Source organism: Colobus angolensis, unplaced genomic scaffold (genome assembly GCF_000951035.1).
Source record: "Colobus angolensis palliatus isolate OR3802 unplaced genomic scaffold, Cang.pa_1.0 Scaffold69, whole genome shotgun sequence".
NCBI classification, from domain to species: Eukaryota; Metazoa; Chordata; class Mammalia; order Primates; family Cercopithecidae; genus Colobus; species Colobus angolensis.
In genome coordinates this window covers 1,339,280-1,358,513 of record NW_012120598.1, presented here as the reverse complement: position 1 = coordinate 1,358,513, position 19,234 = coordinate 1,339,280, and the positions used below count along the sequence as shown (strand labels likewise).

Sequence of the window (19,234 nt, the reverse complement as noted above, 5' to 3'; positions counted from 1 at the left end):
TCGCCTGGCTAGTTTTTTTTTTGTATTTTTTAGTAGAGACGGGGTTTCACTGTGTTAGCCAGATCCGCCCGTCTCGTCCTCCCAAAGTGCTGGGACTACAGGCGCCCGCCACCTCGCCTGGCTAGTTTTTTTTTTGTATTTTTTAGTAGAGACGGGGTTTCACTGTGTTAGCCAGATCCGCCCGTCTCGTCCTCCCAAAGTGCTGGGATTACAGGCTTGAGCCACCGCGCCTGGCCCCTAAACACTTTTTAACAAGGATTTAGGGCTTCTCAACTTACACCCCAGTTATGTCTACGATGGTGAGCACAGTGGGAGGGAGAGATGATTGATGGCAAAACCCAGTGAAGATGTTGTTTAGAACAGTGTTCTTAAAACCCAGTCTGGCTTTGATGAAGTTTTCACCCCTCTGATATAAAGAAAGAAAGAAGGGTACGACAGTGAGGTGTTTTGGGTATGTGTTTATTTTCATCTGTAAAGCTAAATATAATGGCCACTCCTTTATTCTATGATTGCCATATGATTTTGGTGTTGAAATGTTCTCTCTGTCATAAAGGGATACTAATGATATTCAGTGGTCATTTTTGAATCATCTTCACTAGCCAAAGAAATAGTTGGATGCTCTTAAGACGTAATTCCCAATATTTTAGGGATTTTTTTTTTTTTGACATGGAGTCTAGCTCTGTTGCCCAGGCTGGAGTGCAGGGGCTTGATCTTGGCTCACTGCAACCTCCGGTGCTCACTGCAGCCTCCTGGGTTCAAGCGATTCTCCTGTCTCAGCCTCCCGAGTAGCTGGGACTACAGGCGCGCACCACCATGCCAGGCTGATTTTTGTATTTTTAGTGGAGATGGGCTTTCACCGTGTTGGCCAGGCTGGTCTCGAACTCCTGACCTGAAGTGATCCTCCTGCCTGGGCCTCTCAAAGTGCTAGAATTACAAGTATGAGTCACTGTGCCTGGCCAGAATATTTTAGGGAAAATTTTACTGGTTCATGAAATACAAGCTGAGAACCTATGGACTAGTAAGTGCGGAAGAGCGCAGTGGGATGGTGGAAAGAGCCCAGGGCTGGGGGACACCCCTTAATCTTACATGGCCACGAATCACGGAGTCTTGGGTAACTTCTTTCCCTTTTTGAGGTCCTTGTCTTTAGCTCTACTCTGAGGGAGCTGGACCAGATGGTTGCCTAGTCTTTTCCAGTTTCAATATTCTCTGCTAACTGATTGCTAGCTCTCATTGCTAAATAACAGGGAGGATTTGGATTACAGACCCAGTGTGTCCTATTTGTTCAAGTTATGGAGAAACACAGAGAAGACAATTGAAGGGAATCTACAAACAAAAGAATCCTGAAACCAACGCAACAGCTGCTCAATAGATGTTGAAAAGAGCCCATCGTCAAATGTACCATGGTACATCACAACGGTTGGCCGGTCAATAGGAAAGTTCTATCTTAAGGACATTGGCTTCGTCACATTGTATTTGCCAAACAGGCAGTGAACATCTGTTTATATAAAAAATTTTCCTCTTCTCTTCTTTATATTTCATCCTTTAAAAAATTTCTTAGGATACATTTTTCTTGGTCTAGTAAGTCTACAGTGCCATTTTGAAGAGGAAGCCTTCAAATTTCTTCCTTAATGCATTAAAAATATGATAAAGTGATTTGCCCATTTTGCATAAGTCTCAGCCCCAGTCTTGCACAATAAATACTTGGTAAATAGATTTTAATAAAAATGTACTTGTGCTGTGATTTTGTCCCATTATGAACATATCTAGCAACTATTTTCTTTTGAAAAAAGCTCAATTTGCTAGAGGGTCTCTTGTACAGCTACTGTACAGTCTACTTTATGCTTCTGGAATTGTCAAAACAAACTTAACTGCTGTCAGGAACTCTGATCCGGTATCACTGTCAAAATGTTTTACAACGATTCGGCCAAATGTTTTTGGAACAGCTGTGCTACTAGTCAGCCTGAGTCATTTTCCTTCTTTCCTTTTGGCCCAATCCAGTGATTCATCATCCTGCTTTTAGAATATTTGCCTATTTTTAAAACCAGTCAAAGAAGGCAGCCACTGTTTAAAAGTAAACACACCACACATCAACTTGGGGCAGCTTTGTAAGCAGCTTCGCAAGCCCTGAAATTTCTGGCTGCTAGGGATGCCAGCTAAACCAGATGGCATCAAACAGTGAAATACAGGCCTGGCTTTCAGACTTGGTAGGCTTCGTACATCTGTCTTTGGTTTTCTTGTTTCCGCTGCTATTTCCTGCTTGGGTTAATCCAGCTTGATCCATTCTTTAACAAAAGTCTTACTTTTTATTTCGCTCGACTCTCTAAAACATCCATTGTATGTTGATTTCTATGTTAATCAATTAGACTTTTATTTCAACTCAAGGAGTCCGATTTGAAGCTACTTTATTTATCTGTAAAATTATCAGTATGGTCACATATGTTTGACTCGCTATGGTGTGACTATAAATAAGGATGTAGATTTCCACAGTGGGCCTCATTAATTCTGTTGATACCAGGTGTTTGCTATTTACATTACTGTAGTAAAGTAAATGGATACCTTTTTTTAAAAAATAATTAAGCAGGAAGGAGTGTGACTTCACAGGGGGCAAGGCGGATTAAGTCTCAGGAAGCCTTGAGGTTCATTCCTGGCTGTCTTCCAGAATTCTAGAATGTCTTAGCCGCTCTCATACTTTACAGAAGTGGTTTCTCCTTCCAACAAGTGCCGCTTGTTTATGATTATTAGGGTTGGGAGGCACATTCCCATTTACCATTTGTTCCCATTTACCTTTCCCATTTACTTTTGCCATTTACCTTTGCCAAATCATTCTGGCCTTGTTCCCATTTACCTTTGCCAGATAATTCTGGCCTTGGACCCAGTGAGCTAAAATGATTGTGATGTCTAGGTTATTAAACTTGTACTGCAGTGAATGTAAATGCAGTTAAGACCAAAATCAGTTTCACAAAGCATAGGTTTTATAATGAAGCCTACCTCTAAAGGGTCAGTGGTGGCAAGTGCATTATTTCTGCCTTTTGTCCAAGTCTTTGCAAATGTTGGGGTGGATTTAACAAGGCACAGTAATGGGCAGAATTTGTCACTTCTAGTCTAAGTAGAGCATTCAAAGGGCCTGGGGACTGAATCTCAATTCCTCTGAAGACTGTCTTCTAACCTGCAGCAAGGGGCTTGGGAAATTTCTCAGTTTCTACTTGTTCTGTGAGCTAAAGTGAAGTGATATCACTGAATCTGAGGACAGCCATCGTCTAGCATAGGTGCAGACACAAAACAGATTCAAATGTGGTGATGCATTGTCATTATTTTAAACTACTTTTAAATGGAAGTATTGTTATACTACTCTTGACTAAAATATACCAGAGACTAGTAAGTGATATGACCCTTGAGGGCTTTGGTCAAAGTGAATACTGTGCTTGTTTAAATTATCTTTCTGGTGATTATCTTCGATGCTTTCAATGCCTTAGATGCCAGAAATGCCTTGGGTACTACATTTTATTCTGGACTGTACTATCAGCGCATTGGGAGACGATACTTGTTTCTATGTTGTGTGTGGCTCATACCACTCCCTCTAGTTCAAAAAGAACATCAACCAGTTTTTAATCAAGAAATTTGGTGATGACTGTGAAAACATAAAAACGATTATCTTTTCTTGCTTTATTATAATTTAAAATAGCTTTGGTTTTTAAATTTTTTTCACCTTATATTTTGCATACGTACCGTATATGTACTGTATATGTAAATGTATGTGTACTGTATATGTGTATGTACACTGTATATGTATATATGCATGTGTACTATATATGTATATGTACTGTATATGTATGTGTACTATAGGTATAAGTGTACTGTATATGTAGTATATGCACTGTATCTGCACTGTACATGTATATGCACTGTATATGTATCTGCACTGTATGTGTACTGTGTATATGTACTGTATATGTATATGTACTGTACTGCACATATGTATGTGTACTGTATATGTGTATGTACTGCATATGTATCTGTACTGTATCTGTATGTGTACTGTGTATATCTTACTGTATCTGTGCTGTATACATATGTGTACTGTATATGTATCTACTGTATCTCTATTATATATGTATGTGTATGTGTACTGCATGTGTATCTGTATTGTATATGTATGTGTACTGTATATGTATCTGTACTATACCTGTACTGTACATATATGTGTACTGTATATGTATCTGCACTGTCTCTATTATATATGTATGTGTACTGTATGTGTATATGTATGTACTGTGTATGTATGTATCTATACTGTATCTGTATGTGTACTGTATATATCTAACTGTATGTGTATTATATATATGTGTACTGTATATGTATCTGTACTGTATCTCTATTATATATGTGTGTGTATGTGTACTGTATGTGTATCTGTATTGTATATGTGTACTGTATATGTATCTGTATTGTACCTGTACTGTATGTATATGTGTACTCTGTATGTATCTGTACTATATCTCTATTATATATGCATGTGTATGTGTATCTGTATTGTATGTGTATGTGTATTGTATATGTATCTACTGTACCTGTACTGTATGTATATGTATACTGTATATATACTGGGGTAGGGATTGGAAATGAGTGGCCAATGAACCCTTAGAGCCAGAGAGTACCTGGAGATACCAGAGGTTCTGCTTTCTAGCACCAAGGCTGGGTCAGCACTATGTTCTTGAAGAGATTTGGGGGTGACTTGTATATTCTGACCTATATTTTGTTCAGGTTTCCTCAAATGCTTCTTAGAACTTCATCTTCCGATCCAGCAACAGCTGCCTATTGCCAACCAGTCAACTTAAGCACGAGTTAGGAGGTCTTTTGGGACTCTCTGGGCTCTGGCGCTCTCTAACAAAGCTGTGAATTCTGCCACAGGGTAGGAGTGCTGCCTGGTGTATTGGAAAGAAACGCCCCATTTGGGTTGCTGCCTGTTTCTCACTGTAACCCAGAACGAGTTTCTGGTTAACTGCCTGTTAGTGTGGTTTGTGGTAGGAGCAGACAGCAATACTGTCACAGCTTGCGGCACTTGGAGTCATTCAGAGCAGAACGATCACCTCTACTTTTCACTAACATGTTCTCCTGTTCCATTCAAGTCCTTCTGGCCACCTCATTAGCACCTTATTAAAGCATTTTGTTTCATATCATATTTTTTGGTTTTGGCCAATGTAAGAGTATTGAAAGACAAGCAGTCCTTCTTAATTGGAGAGCTACCAGCCTGGACATTTGAGGATTCTGATATTTGCTTGCAAAATTTTGTTCGGGCCAACTAAGCTCTCCACGCATCTGTGTGTACAGAAAACGAGCAAAATTGTCCTTTACATTCTGTCTGTCCCCAAGTGAAGTGATGAAAATGACTGAAACAGTGTACACGGATGGTCTAACTATGGGGGAGTCCAAGGACGGTCCCAACAGGGCACCTCTCCTACAAGAAAGAGCTCCATAGTGAAGAATCATTTCATTTTCTTGTTTTAGATGATACACCCCCTGAAGACTCCATTCCTTTGGAATTTCCAGAATTAGACCAGCAGCTACAGGTAAGGATTTTCTAAAGTCTCTCTTCTTTCCTCCTTAGTGTCATAAAGTATAGCGAGCTGGGCAGAGAGTGGCCTGACTAGGGGAGCCTGACTTGGACACAGAATGTGAGGCTTTGAAGTCATCAAGGATTACATTTCTAGAGCTCCAAAGTCAGGCTGAAGCCCTCATGGAATGCCCCTGTCTGGTTATCTGGCTATGGCACCAGGACATCAAGTGCTTATAGTGTAAATTACCTCCTATTTTTAAGGAGTTCTGGAGCCTGGGAAAAGGACAGGTCCCTGCTCTACTTTGGTATGGCTGTCTCTATGCCATTGCAGTTTTGGCTGTGTTTGGGGTTAGTGGTTTAGTGATAAACTCCGCAGAGAAAACTTACCATGTTTGCCAAGACTTTGGAATAACCTTCCTTTCTCTGTTCCCTGCCCCTTCCCCAGTTCTCTGACAACTTTTAATGGAATATAATTATTTTAAGTTAAACCTTCTGAAAATCGACTTGTTGGACCCATGAAAAATTATTTTGTATATGTAGTTTCTGAGTGATCTGTCGAAAGATATTTTAATACACCAGAATTATTTGAAAGGAGCTCATTTATCATATTTTAATTTTCTTTAGATTATCCATGGTGATTCCAGGCAAAAATGGCTTTCAGAAGAGGTTCTGTCTAAAATACCTGGATACTGGCCTTGGGCCAGCCACTGACTTGAATACTTAACTTTGTAGTCACATTTAGACAAGTCCAGTAGGGGTCTTGAATCCTGTACACAGACATTTCTTGGTCACCACTTTTTTCTCCTAAATATTGATTCTGAAAGCCTTTAGAAGGGATTTGTAACCTCCAGTTCCCAACAGGCCCTGACATACCCTATTATCTTATACACAGCAGCTTTTCCCATTTGTGGGTGTGCCTTGTGTCCTGAGGTCATTTGAGTTTGGGATTCTTACTCCTGGACAGCCCTCAACAGAGGTGGAAGAAGAACCAAGAATGAGCCCTTCCACAAGCCAAGATAGTGTTCCCTTTTGTTTGCTTCTGTTCTTACCTCAGTACACAGGCACTGTGTTAAAAACCTGGGTCAGGTTTGAAAAGCTGGTGTGTGTTCTACTGCCAGGGTGGTCTCTAAAAACCAGCTGAGGGCGACTCAGGTGTGACCTGGCCGCTTGGAGGAGTCCTCATTCTCACCTTTGTAGCAGTCCTGGGGATTGTCTCAGCTTTCCAACAGAAAGCTGCTCAACAGAGCAGTATAGCTATGTAGGTATTGCTGAAAATAGTATAGGAGGTTGGAGGGTTACGCTGATCACCACACAGCTGTCAAAAGAGCTCTGCCATCCCTAAAATCTCCTCTGTAGCTATCAGCCATCATGTCTCCTTTTTTTCTGTCCTCCATGCAGGGTTCTCAACCCAGCTCTCCTGGCTTCTAATATCTAACTATAGTCTCTCCCTCCCCTGCCCCCACCAATATCTCTTCTTTTCAACATGAAGAAGAACAATTCAGACCTCCCTCTGCCTTTCCTTTGAGACAGAGTCTCCCTCTATCGCCTAGGCTGGAGTACAGTGTGGTGATCTCAGCTCACTGCAAACTCCACCTTCTGGGTTCAAGTGATTCTCCCATCTCAGCCTCCCTAGTAGCTGGAATTACAGGCGTGTGCCACCACACCTGGCTAATTTTTGTATTTTTAGTAGAGACGGGATTTTGCCATGTTGGCCAGACTGGTCTCAAACTCCTGACCTCAAGCAATCCGTCCGCCTCAGCCTCCCAAAGTGCTGGGATTGCAGGCGTGAGCCACCGCGCCCGGCCTGCATTTTCTTCTGATGTGCTCACATTGCAAATGATGGTTCTTGCTTAGGTTCTGTTCTCACACACGGGCTGTCTATGCGCTGCTGGTGGTGTAATTGGGATTGCCATTGAAAGTAATGCCATTGGCCAGGTGCCGTGCGTCACGCCTGTAATCCCAGCACTTTGGGAGGCTGAGGCAGGCGGAAAAGACCAACCTGGTCAATATGGTGAAACCCCATCTCTACTAAAAATACAAAAATGAGGCAGGTGTGGTGGCACGCGCCTATAGTCACAGCCACTAGGGAGGCTGAGGCAGGAGAATCACTTGAAACTGGGAGGTGGAGGTTGCAGTGAGCTGAAGGTTGCTGTGAGTCAAGATTGTACCACTGCACTCCAGCCTGGGCAACAGAGCAAGACTCCATCTCAAAAAAATAAAAAAGAAAGTAATGGCAAAAACTATAACTTCTTTTGCACCAACCTAATAGCTATTTTTTCCCCTAGTCACATTTTTTCCTTTTTATTCTATGGTCACATCAAAGCTATTTTATTATCATGGAAATTAGGTGAAAATAAGGAGTAAACATGTTTTGAAAATAAAACACTAAAAGCATATTCAGGTTCTTGTTCTCTCCTCAAATTATGGATCATTAATTCTACTTTTTTGTGTTGGAACAAAATTTTTTCCTTTGGGAACTTTAATGGTCTTCTCTGGCTCATGGATCATTCTCCACAAGACTTACAGTAGCCCTGGCAATTATCCAGATAATTTTTTCTGTTAAAGCATTGCCAGGTCCATTTGAATTTTATAGCTTTAATTCCACTTGACATATATTAGAAATTAAGTCTATTTAATTATTTTACTCCAGTGAAACTCTTTCATCTTCATTGATCTTTAATGAATTAGGCAGTTGAGAGGGTAGTTTCTGGCTCAGGGTTTTGATTTTTTTCCCCTTAAAGTATGATAGTGCTTTATCTCTTTGTGAATGGAGAGAGCGTTAGCAGCAATACAACTAAACACATTTCAGTAAGTGCTTGTTTGTTGAGTGAAGGATAGGAGTGAGTGTTACAAACATTTACCAGTTGTCAAGGCATTTGGGTCGGGTTGCCTCTGTCTAGAGCTGTTGCCTGTTATCTTTATTCTGTATTCCAGGGCGTGAGTGACTAAAGAGCAAGACGGTGATGGTTGGGAGGAGAAATCGAACAGAAAATGACATCTGAAAGCAAATGTTTATTTCTCTGCTTAGCATAAGCATATACATTTAAGCCTTCTGTAGCAGGAAGTCTCTGTATTGAAAGCAATGCAAATGCTTTATGTACAAAAGGAACAATCTATTACACGGAGCAGGCCACCTTTACAGTCAGTCTGGTGTGCTTTCATCACACAGTAATGGCTCTTGGAATTTTATCGACTATCATCATCCACTATGGAAGAGTAAAAGTTGGGTTACAAAGGCATGTGAAGTGCTTTGTGGTTGCAACTGTTTGCTTAAGAATGAACTGAGTCTTCATTACCTCTATCAGAGATTTAAACATTTTCTTGGTAGAAAATAAATGATGCCAGGTATTGCCAGCCCCATTCTCTGCAGAACCTCGGATTTAAATCCCACCAAAGCACACTGAGTACCTACTAGGCAAGGGATGTTTCCCTACATATGATCTCATTTGATCCTTACAATAATTAGTAAGCTAACTGCTATGTCTCCGCTTTACAGATGAGAAACTTGAGGCCAAATTGTGGTCTAAATAAATTTACTATTCCCTTCTTTCCCTTACGCTTTTTAAGGAGCATACAGGCTGCTTAAATTACTTTGATAGGTGGAAACTTTTTTGTTTGTTTGTTTCTGTTTTGCAAGGTTGCCATAATGTTGTTATAGAATAACCTTGTAAAATCTGTTGTGACTTTCTGATATCCATTACACATGCTTTGGTAGTTTATAAAATGCTGCTATAAAATAGCTATTTGGTAGATACTCGATCACTAATTTGACCCCCAGGATTTTTCTGTTGTTTTGCCAAGAATGTGGACATGTTTGAGCATGTAATTCGCAGTGCTTCTATTTTCACGGAAGCCGAAAAAAGCCTTGTGCAAGAATAGCAGTGACAAACATTTCTCTTGATGTCTCTATTAATGCAAAATATTGAGCAAGAGACCGCAGGAGAAGGTAGGTGTTAAAATGAACATCTCTTTATAATGTTCATTTGTGGGCCTTGGGCCTCCATCCAGGGGTAGGTGGAAGGTCAATTCTATTTGTGCAGATTCCTTTCTTGGGACTAGATTTCTAAATTTCCCATGACCATCAGGGGCAGTATTTGAGTAGAGCTAGTGTAGATGATATAGTCAGAAGAAAGGAGGCCCAATTCTATGTCCATTTCTAAGAATGAATGAAAAATCACTGTTCTCTTTCGTTTTTATTTTTTGAGACAAAGTCTTGCTCTGTCACCCAGGCTGGAGTGCAGTGGCATGATCATGGCTCACTGCAGCCTCAACCTCCCTGAGCTCAGGTGATCCTCCCACCCCAGCCTCCTGAGTAGCTGGGACCACAGGTGCATGCCACCACACCTGGCTAATTTTTGTATTTTTCATAGCGATAGGGTTTTGCCGTGTTGCCCAGATTGGTCTCAAACTCCTGGGCTCAAGGGATCTACCCACCTCAGGCTCCCAAAGTGCTGAGATTGCACATGTGAACCAACGCACCTAGCCATTACTTTTCTTCAGGTCTCTCTCGGCTTCTTTCTGTTTGACCTGTCTCTCTCTGTTCTAAAAGATGGTGGAATCCTTTCATGGTCCCAGGGTTTGGGTCAAGACCAAGCCTGTCTTACTGCTTAAGCATGTTATGTTTTTGGAACCATGATTTGACTTACACATGATCCAAAACTACGCTACAACGTGGTCTTAACTGCATTGGAATGAGAAATATGTTCTATTGTCAGGTAGAGGACATGATGACTAGTAGATTGTAATTAAAAACATCCTAATGAGAATGACAATGACCAAAGCATGGGCATTAGCATTGGGTTGGCCTGGATTTGGATCTCAGCTAAATTTCTGATTTCCGGCTTGTTATTTACTCTCTTGAAAACTCACTTCTCAACTGCAAAGTGGAGATAACGATATCAATCTCACATTGTTGTGGGAATTAAATATGGTAATGAGTAGATCTAGCACAGACCTTGACAAAATAATTGCTCAATTAATGTAAATTTCATTCTCTGGTGAAATTATTTATTGAATGAAATACTTAAGAATAAGTAATTTATTTTTATTCATGTAAAATGAAATAAAAGCATCTCCTTGGGGTTTTAAGTTAGGGATAGAAGTTCTGATACCCTCTTCTTTTCATTAAGCCAAGGTGCTTTGAAAACAATATGACTTTTTTTTAACCAAATTGAGCAATAGCTACAATCCCTCCTTAAAGTCCTCCTATCTAATCTGACAGTGACAGGTGTCTCTGTGGTACACACTGAACTAACAGAGTCTGATAAGTCCAGAAACTGATGTCACCTCCACAAATAAACAATTTCGTAGCTTCAGTTGTGTACCATAATATCCTGTTATCCGAGCAGCCTCTCCGGAAACTTCTTTTAGGTTTGGCATCAATATATCGCTTGACATCTGGGAAATGAAAATGATAGAAAATGAAGAAGTCTAGCCTTCCAGGATTCTGCTACACTGGTCTTTAACATCCATCTGGAAATGTGGTTAGGATGTATTCTCATAGAAAGCACCAGACATAGCTGACATTTTCTGTCGTACACACATTGAAAAGTATCTTATACTGCAATTTTTCTTTGACTGCTGTGTCCACACAGAAAACATATATAGATACTTTGGAGCTTTTCAATAATGCTTTTAATTTTTGGTTTGTTTGTTTGTTTTGAGAAGCTCAGTTGTCATTTGGGTATGGCTTGTTCAAAAAGTTTGCTACTCTTGTGTTCTTTCTCCTTTTGATATTGTTTATGTCAACAGAAATGACGTAAATATACTTTACTCCAATGTAACATGATATATAAGTTCTGTAGTATAATTGATAGTGCTTAACTTGTACTGTAATGTAGATACTATATAAATGTCAGTTCTTAAAATATTTAAAGTTCTAAGATAATAGAGTTCTTAAATATCGAAACCAGCATGGACTGTGTTTTTCCTCTCAGTTTTAACAAACGATGCTTGTTAATTGTAAGACATTACAATGTAATGTAAATTTAAATCAGACACTCCCATCTTTCCCCAAAGTAGGTAACCCTGAGAATCAAGGAATAAATACAAAGACTGTTCAGCGAGTGTAGAATGTTTAGCTTCCTAAATATATCTCCTGTGTGGGAAGCTGGGCTAGGAAAATTAAATTCTTACATTTTTGAAGAGGATGGGGCCAGTAGTATTCGCAGAAGCCAAGTAGAAAACGGAAACGCCTGAGCCGGCTTTGCTCCTAGCCGAGGGTGGCTTGGCTGCGTCCTTCCCCATGGGGCCTGTTCCAGGGAGTGGAATCCACTTCGGGAGAAGCTTGCTATGAACGGGCGGCTCAGGCAGAGAGCAGAATAGCACCTTGTGGCGCAAGCCGGCATTCTTGGAACGGGACCCTGCGGTTTCTCTCTTACTTCATCTTGTTAAATCGGTCCTGATAATTGGGGCGGATACCAGAGATAGTAGCAGTTCCTTCACCCTGCACTGCCATGAAATATTAAGCCCTTGCGAGTTCCATCCTCAGGCAGCAGCGGGAGGAGGCAGAGATGGAGGAAAAGGGGGTGAGGAGGAAGTATCTCCTCCTGGGCTGTGACCTCACCCTAGCCCCAGTCTGTGTCTTGGAAACATGTGTTTCAAAGTTGGCTTGAGGCACTGTTAGGAGAATGTCTTAATTTCACCTCCTTAGAAGTGGCTCTGTTGTTTAGTAAACCAGATACGATGGTAGTGAGTGCATCTGAAAAGCTGCTGCTGTGACCACACAGAATTTGTGCTCTAGTACATCAGTAGTATCTTTTTCTTCAACTTGTCAACTGAACTATTTTTGGATTCCTTTTCTTTGAAGTGCAATATTTCATTCTTTAAGCAGGAAGGTGGGCTAAGTGTATCCAAAATGGGAGGATGTAGCATCATTATGGAGAAAATAACAAGGGAATTTTTTTCCTCTGGATCTGAAAAAAGATTAATTAACAATATTAAGAGTTTATTTATCGTACATTAGTTCCCAGCATGGGCTTATAGCTATGAAAATCTCTCTGACAAGAACAGTCAAAATCAAGCAATGAGAACTGAAATAGTGTCACTTTTATTCCAAGAAGTTAATAGATGTTTTTTCATTTAGTTACCCACAGGTATTCTTTTAAGTTATTTTTCAGTTTTTAATTTGAGCATGTGTTACATAAACCCACGTACAGTCAATTAATTCATGAGTGCCAGTGTTTTACATGTCATGTTACTTAAGCGTACTGGTCCTCCATTTTTAAACTGAAAACCTGATTCTTGAATTCTAGGAATTGATTTCCTCAGGCAGAAGTTTATGTTTGATTAATACTGTTGGCCATATATTATCTCTTATTTTGAGGGATTACCTCTCAAAAGGTAAGTTAAGAGGGGATTGCCCTCAGTCAGGACCTGATGATACAACACACATACACACATTATATCACAAAGCAATGAGAGTTACTCTGTCCCCCACAGAACAACACATCACATTATTCTACAGTGCCACTTTTTATATTAGGTATCAAACCTGACTATCTTAATACTTGTATTCACTAGTCTGGTGGGATGAGAACAATATATATTTAAGCAAATTCTTTGGTCAGTTTCCTGTGCTGGAGTAAATGGCTAATGATGTCAACTGCCTTCTAAGAACAGGGGATTCTGTTGACCCGAGAGCACTTTGATTTGCCAAACAATGGCAATAATATCCATTATTGTTTGGCTACTGGAATATCCAATATCCCAGCAGCAAAAAGCATGTTTGGGGTTACCAGTGAATGGCTTGAGATTATAAAGAGGTGAGAAGGCCGGGCGCGGTGGCTCAAGCCTGTAATCCCAGCACTTTGGGAGGCCGAGACGGGCGGATCACGAGGTCAGGAGATCGAGACCATCCTGGCTAACACAGTGAAACCCCGTCTTTACTAAAGAATGCAAAAAAAACTAGCCGGGCGAGGTGGCGGGCACCTGTAGTCCCAGCTACTCGGGAGGCTGAGGCAGGAGAATGGCGTAAACCCAGGAGGCACAGCTTGCAGTGAGCCGAGATCCGGCCACTGCACCCCAGCCTGGGCGACAGAGCGAGACTCCGTCTCAAAAAAAAAAAAAAGGGGGTGAGAAATTTAAAGTTCTCTGGGGAGAAATTTGGGAAAGTGAGAAACATTGAGTACAAGTGGAGTCAGATTCTCCTAGGTAACCCTGGCAGCACTGCTTAGAAGATGATGGGCTAGAGACAGCAGAAAGTTTTAATGAAATAAGTTTTTGCATTTTTTTTCTTATTATGGGTAAAAATGCGTATGATAAAATTTACCATCTTAACCGTTTCTAAAGTGTACAGTTTGGTAGTGTTGAGTATATTCACGTTGTTGTGCAACCAATCTCCAGAACTTTTTCATCTTGCAAAATAGAAAGTCTGCTCCCATTAAACAACAATCCCTTATTTCCCTCTTCCTCTAGCAACTAATGAAAGAATTTTACAATGTTTTGGTGGGTTATGCAATATAACCTTCCTCTTTGCTTAAAAAAGAGAAATCGATATTACTTTTTAATGTTTTCATACAAACTGGGAGCATTTGAAGTGTTGCTGAGTTATATGTCAAGTTGAAGGCTTAGTTTTCAGGATCCAGAGGCTGAAATGACCCCTGGAATCTTTGTACTCTCTGAAAACTGGATACAAAGTATTTTAGGCTTATTCTTTTTTGATGGTCCCTTCTTTATGATGGGAAGTCTTGAAAATACTTTTATGTATAGATAGCATGATCATGCTGCTGAAAGCACATGTGGGTATCTTGAAATATGTATCATTACATACCCTTAGTGGCATGATCACGCTGCTTACAGATAATACCATCTTTGAATTTCCTACAATTAAGAGGTGCCAATAATAAAAAAAGAACAAATGACAACATTTCCCACTTAGTGAAAAGCATTATGGGTGGCAAGCTGGGGGTGAGGAAAGGAAGGCCTCTGTCTTCTTAAGAAAGTTATTAATGTACTTTTCAGTTTTCCTTTTAAATTATAGCAGCAAAAGACATACCTCCCTTTACATGGCTACTCTGTATGTTCTCTTAAAGCTGCAAATCCTTCATGCAGAGTTCTAGAACTTTTTGGCTGTCACATAGTTAACTATACTGAATTCATGGTTCAGGTACCTACATGTACTGAGCTCTTGTTTCAACTGAGTATAGCCCCGTGTGGTATTTGTAAGGACAGGATCTGATGTGTAGTCTTAGGACCTTCCAGGAGACAAATCCTTTAACAGGGCACAGATGATTTAACAGCTTGGCTATGGTGCCCAGAATAAATTGCTTTCATTCCCCTTACTGTTATACCTGGTGAGTTGCCAGTGTAACAGGTGAAAATTGATGAGTGGGTAGCGATTTCTGGGGCACAGACTGGAGGAGCCAGGAGTTCTGAATTACTTTGGCAACAGCTTTATCTCATGGGGAGAGTTACACTGTAGTACTGCTGTGCATTATTTTTCAATTTAATTCCGTATAGAAAGGGATAATGGTTCCAACAGGCTGAGTTTATCCTGTGAATGTGTTCATGGGCAGTAGAGAAAGATGCTACCTAATATGATTACTATTAGATTTTCCATGAACTGGGATGTAACAGATGTTCTATGTGAAGGTAAATTTGATCAAAATCTATTTAGAATTTTATTTCCTTTAAACATCTCTACTCAGAGGCCTCATGATAAATAGGGAAGGTCATCTTATCTATCAATCAGACAGTAAAGTTTATTGAATTTCTATTATGTCGTGGGAAGGATCACTAAATATGACACCCACAGAAATCTGTGTCCTTGAAGAATATAATGAGAGGAACAAATAGTAAAAACTTCATTAGTTCTCAATTTCCTTATATAAAATTAGTGACAATATGACCTTGTCAGATACTACATATATATATATGTGTGTGTATATATATATATGTTATATATATATATGTATATATATATATATACACCATTTTGAACAAAGGATAAGATTGAAGACCCTATTTCACAATAAACTGATATTTCTCAGATTTTATATACATTTTTTTCTACATATAATTGAAAAGGATGATTTAAAAAAACTCTTAACTAGTATTCCTAAAAGTAGTACTTTTTTTTTTCCTTTTGGGATGGAGTCTTACTCTGTCACCCAGGCTGGATGCCTGGCATGATCTCAGCTTACTGCAACCTCCACCTCCTGGGTTCAAGCAATTCTCCTGCCTCAGTCTCCCAAGTAGCTGGGACTACAGGTGCATGCCACCATGCCTGGCTAATTTTTGTATTTTTAGTAGAGATCGGTTTTCATCATGTTGGCCAGGCTGGTCTTGAACACTTGACCTCAAGCGATCCACCTGGGGGGGAGCCTAAAAGTAGTACTTTTAATCACGCATTGCTAAACAAGAAATTAGAATAATAAACTTGGGGGAAACTCGTTCTTTAAAAATAATTCCTAGAAGTAGGGTTTTCACCATGTTGCAGTCAGAAAGGTTTGCCACGCTGGCCTTTGTTTCTTTCATGGATGGGAGAAAAAGAGAGACATGAATCTTACACAGATAGTTTTTTTATTAGGGGGAGGGAGATCTGGCCTTTCTTACAGGTTTGTTAATCCTTGCAAGCATTATTTCTGGTTCAGCATCCTTCTTTAGGTCAGATGCATTTCTCAGAAGAGAGCTTTTCTTCTCTACTCTGCAAAATGAGATTATACCTCCTGACTACAGGAACAGAAAGCAAGGGGTAATTGAACAGACAACTGAACTGTTTTCCCCACCACTGCTCTTCTCTAAAGCAGAGTCTAAGATTTCCAGGGAGTACTGTAGAATCCTTGGGAGACTTATTTTTACTCCATCACATGGCAGGTAACTGACATGTAATGGATTTCAGGGCTCTGGCTCAGGCCAGAGATGACCATGAATGACACTGGGAGACGTATGTGGGGACTATCTGTCCACCTCTCTATTTTCTGTCAAATAGAACCAGCTGAACTCTGTTGAATGGTGACTAACAATGCTGTTCTTATGTTAAAAAGAAAGAAAGAAAAAACCTTCCGTTAAAGAACATCAGCAGAGCAAAATGGTTGGTAATTTATCCTGATGCAAAGAAATGGACTAATTTCTTCTTCTTGTTTGTGAAGCCCCTGCCACCTTGTCATGACTCCGCGGAATCCATGGAGGTGTTCAAGCAGCACTGCCAAATAGCAGAAGAATACCATGAGGTCAAAAAGGAAATCGCCCTGCTTGAGCAAAGAAAGTAAGTACCTACCCCCCACCTCCCACACTCTACATCTGAGTAGGTCCTGCCTACTCGGCAAGGACCAAGGGCGGTGGGCAGGGGACAGGCTGAGTGTGAGGATGAGAGGGAGGCAAGGGGGTTATAGCAATGATTCAAGTGGTGCTATTGGAGATTAAGTGCTTTACTTTATGGAGTAGCAAAAGGAATACCAGGAATGCTTCCTACTCAAAACTTAAATTTTTAAATAAGAAATTGTAGTTCAGGAAATTAAAAATGCCAAAATACCACCCCAAACCACACTATGTTTTCCGTAAATGTGCCCAGAGGCCGCAGAACACTGTGGCTTGGTATAAATTTTAATTTCTGCTTAAATGATGGTGTTCCCACATCACGCGAAGAAGCCACTGGGACAGCTCTTCGAAATTACGTAAATGTATTAGTTGACTGCCTACATTTTATAGTCGGGTAAGTTTTTATCTTGATAGCTTTTATTACTCTTACAGTTCTGCTGTAGGGAATTATACAGTTCTATTAATTAAAGCACTCTGATTTTACTCACTCATAACTGTTTGTTTCTGAATCCTTCTTTTTAACTGCACTTGATTCCGCCAATGCCTACCCCAGTGAACCCCATTCTTTTATACTTGCAAAGCATCAGAGTAGACACCTTTCCTTCACAGTACTGGCTGGTTGGGATTTCCCATTTATTAATGAAATATTTTGATTACTAGGATCTTTTGATTAGATCTCCTTTTGATTACATCTCCTGCTAGGTGGTAAGTGCCATAAAACACAGATAGTCAGGTGTTGTCACCATCAGATTCCTGGAGCCTGGTGTGATATGTAGCACCTAGAGGATGAGTAAATTATTGTTGAATGTGTGAAACAGAACACAAACATATTGTGATTGTTTATTTCTTGTATATCATGTGTCACCCCAATAAAAGGAGGGGGAGAAGAAATAAACATGCTACCATGCTCAGCTAATTAAAAAATATTTTGTGGGGGCCGGGCACAGAGGTCCACGCCTGTAATCCCAGCACTTTGGGAGGCTGAGGCAGGTAGATCACTTGAGGTCAGGAATTCGAGACCAGCCTGGCCAACGTGGTGAAACACTGTCTCTACTAAAAATACAAAAATTAACCAGGCATGGTGGTGGGCACCTGTAATCCCAGCTACTCGGGAAACTGAGGCAAGAGAATCACTTGAACCTGGGAGGCAGAGATTGCAGTGAGCTGAGATCACATGCCAGTATACTTCAGCCTGGGCAACAGAGTGAGACTCTATCTCAAAAAAAAATTTTTTTTTTTTAATAGATGTGATCTTGTTATCTTGCCCAGGCTTGTCTCAAACTTCTGGCCTCAAGCAATCCTCCCACCTTGGCCTCCCAAAGTGCTGGGATTACAGAGTCAATGTCAGCAATAAAGGGCTGCTAAGTTGAATTGTTAAATTAGGAAATATGGTTATATCTTATATTTATAAATACATGAGCTTGGTTTTCCAAGGTTATTAATGATTATTATTTTCATTAATATGGATATGAAATTTCATAAAGGAATTGAAGATTATTAATAATGTGACCAGTATTGAAGTCAAAGGAAGAGTTATAAGATCAATAGCCTGTAAATAAATGTATCTTCTGGTGTGTGTATGTGAAGTGTGGTGGTATAATAAAAATACACACACACACACACAAAATTTAATTTTTACAAAAAAGCAAATGAAATATATTCTGTATTGAAAAGTTTGTGAAATCCTTAGAATTTTTGAGACTCCCAGAATGGTGGTCAGACAGTATAGCATGATGGTGGACAGTATGGGTTTTGGAGCCAGACTTCTGTAAGACCTCAGTTAGTACCTTACAAACCCTTCCTTCCTTCCTTGCTTTGCCATGCTTCAAACATAAAATCATATTTAAACTTTCGGCTACAGGGAATTAAAAGATGTTTATTAGGAGGTCACAAATAAAACTTTTCTCTCCTATGTCTGACTATTTTCTTTTTGTTCTAAGAGTTTTGATAAAGTTGCTTGGAATACTCAGATTGCATGGTAACACGTGGTTGGAGTCCTACAAAAAATTTCATGAAGGAATTGAAGATTATTAATCACGTGACCTGTATTGAAGTCAAAGAAGACTATTTGTATGACAAATAGCCTGTAAACGTATCTTCTGCTGTGTGTGTGTGTGTGTGTGTGTGTGAAGTGTGGTGGTATGATAGAAAAATCTCCAGTAATTATGTCTCTATTTGTAAACCCTTCAGACTGAAGGTACTGGAGGACTTTGTTATTTAAATTAAATTTATGTGTAGCTTTTTTTCTTTTTTTGGAAATGCAATACTCATCCCCTAAATTACGTGTTCTGTAAGTTTTTTTATGTTGCATTAAAAAAAAAAAAAAAAAAAATATGGGCCGGGCGCGGTGGCTCAAGCCTGTAATCCCAGCACTTTGGGAGGCCGAGACGGGCGGATCACGAGGTCAGGAGATCGAGACCA

The 19,234-nt window shown here is 40.0% G+C and overlaps 1 protein-coding gene across 4 annotated transcripts in view; it reads left to right on the top strand.

Annotated features, from left to right (window-relative positions):
* LOC105500800 (MAP3K7 C-terminal-like protein) overlaps positions 1-19,234 on the top strand; it is a 55,024-nt gene that overhangs the window by 21,872 nt on the left and 13,918 nt on the right. For 3 of the 4 annotated variants that reach the window (XM_011926471.1, XM_011926468.1, XM_011926469.1), the window contains 2 exons: positions 5,506-5,567; positions 16,645-16,760. In XM_011926471.1, the coding sequence (XP_011781861.1) occupies positions 16,678-16,760 (83 nt within the window). In that variant the 5' untranslated portion in view covers positions 5,506-5,567; positions 16,645-16,677. Of the gene's footprint in view, positions 1-2,055; positions 2,205-5,505; positions 5,568-16,644; positions 16,761-19,234 lie in introns of those variants that run through there. The other variant, XM_011926470.1, reaches the window with a different exon arrangement.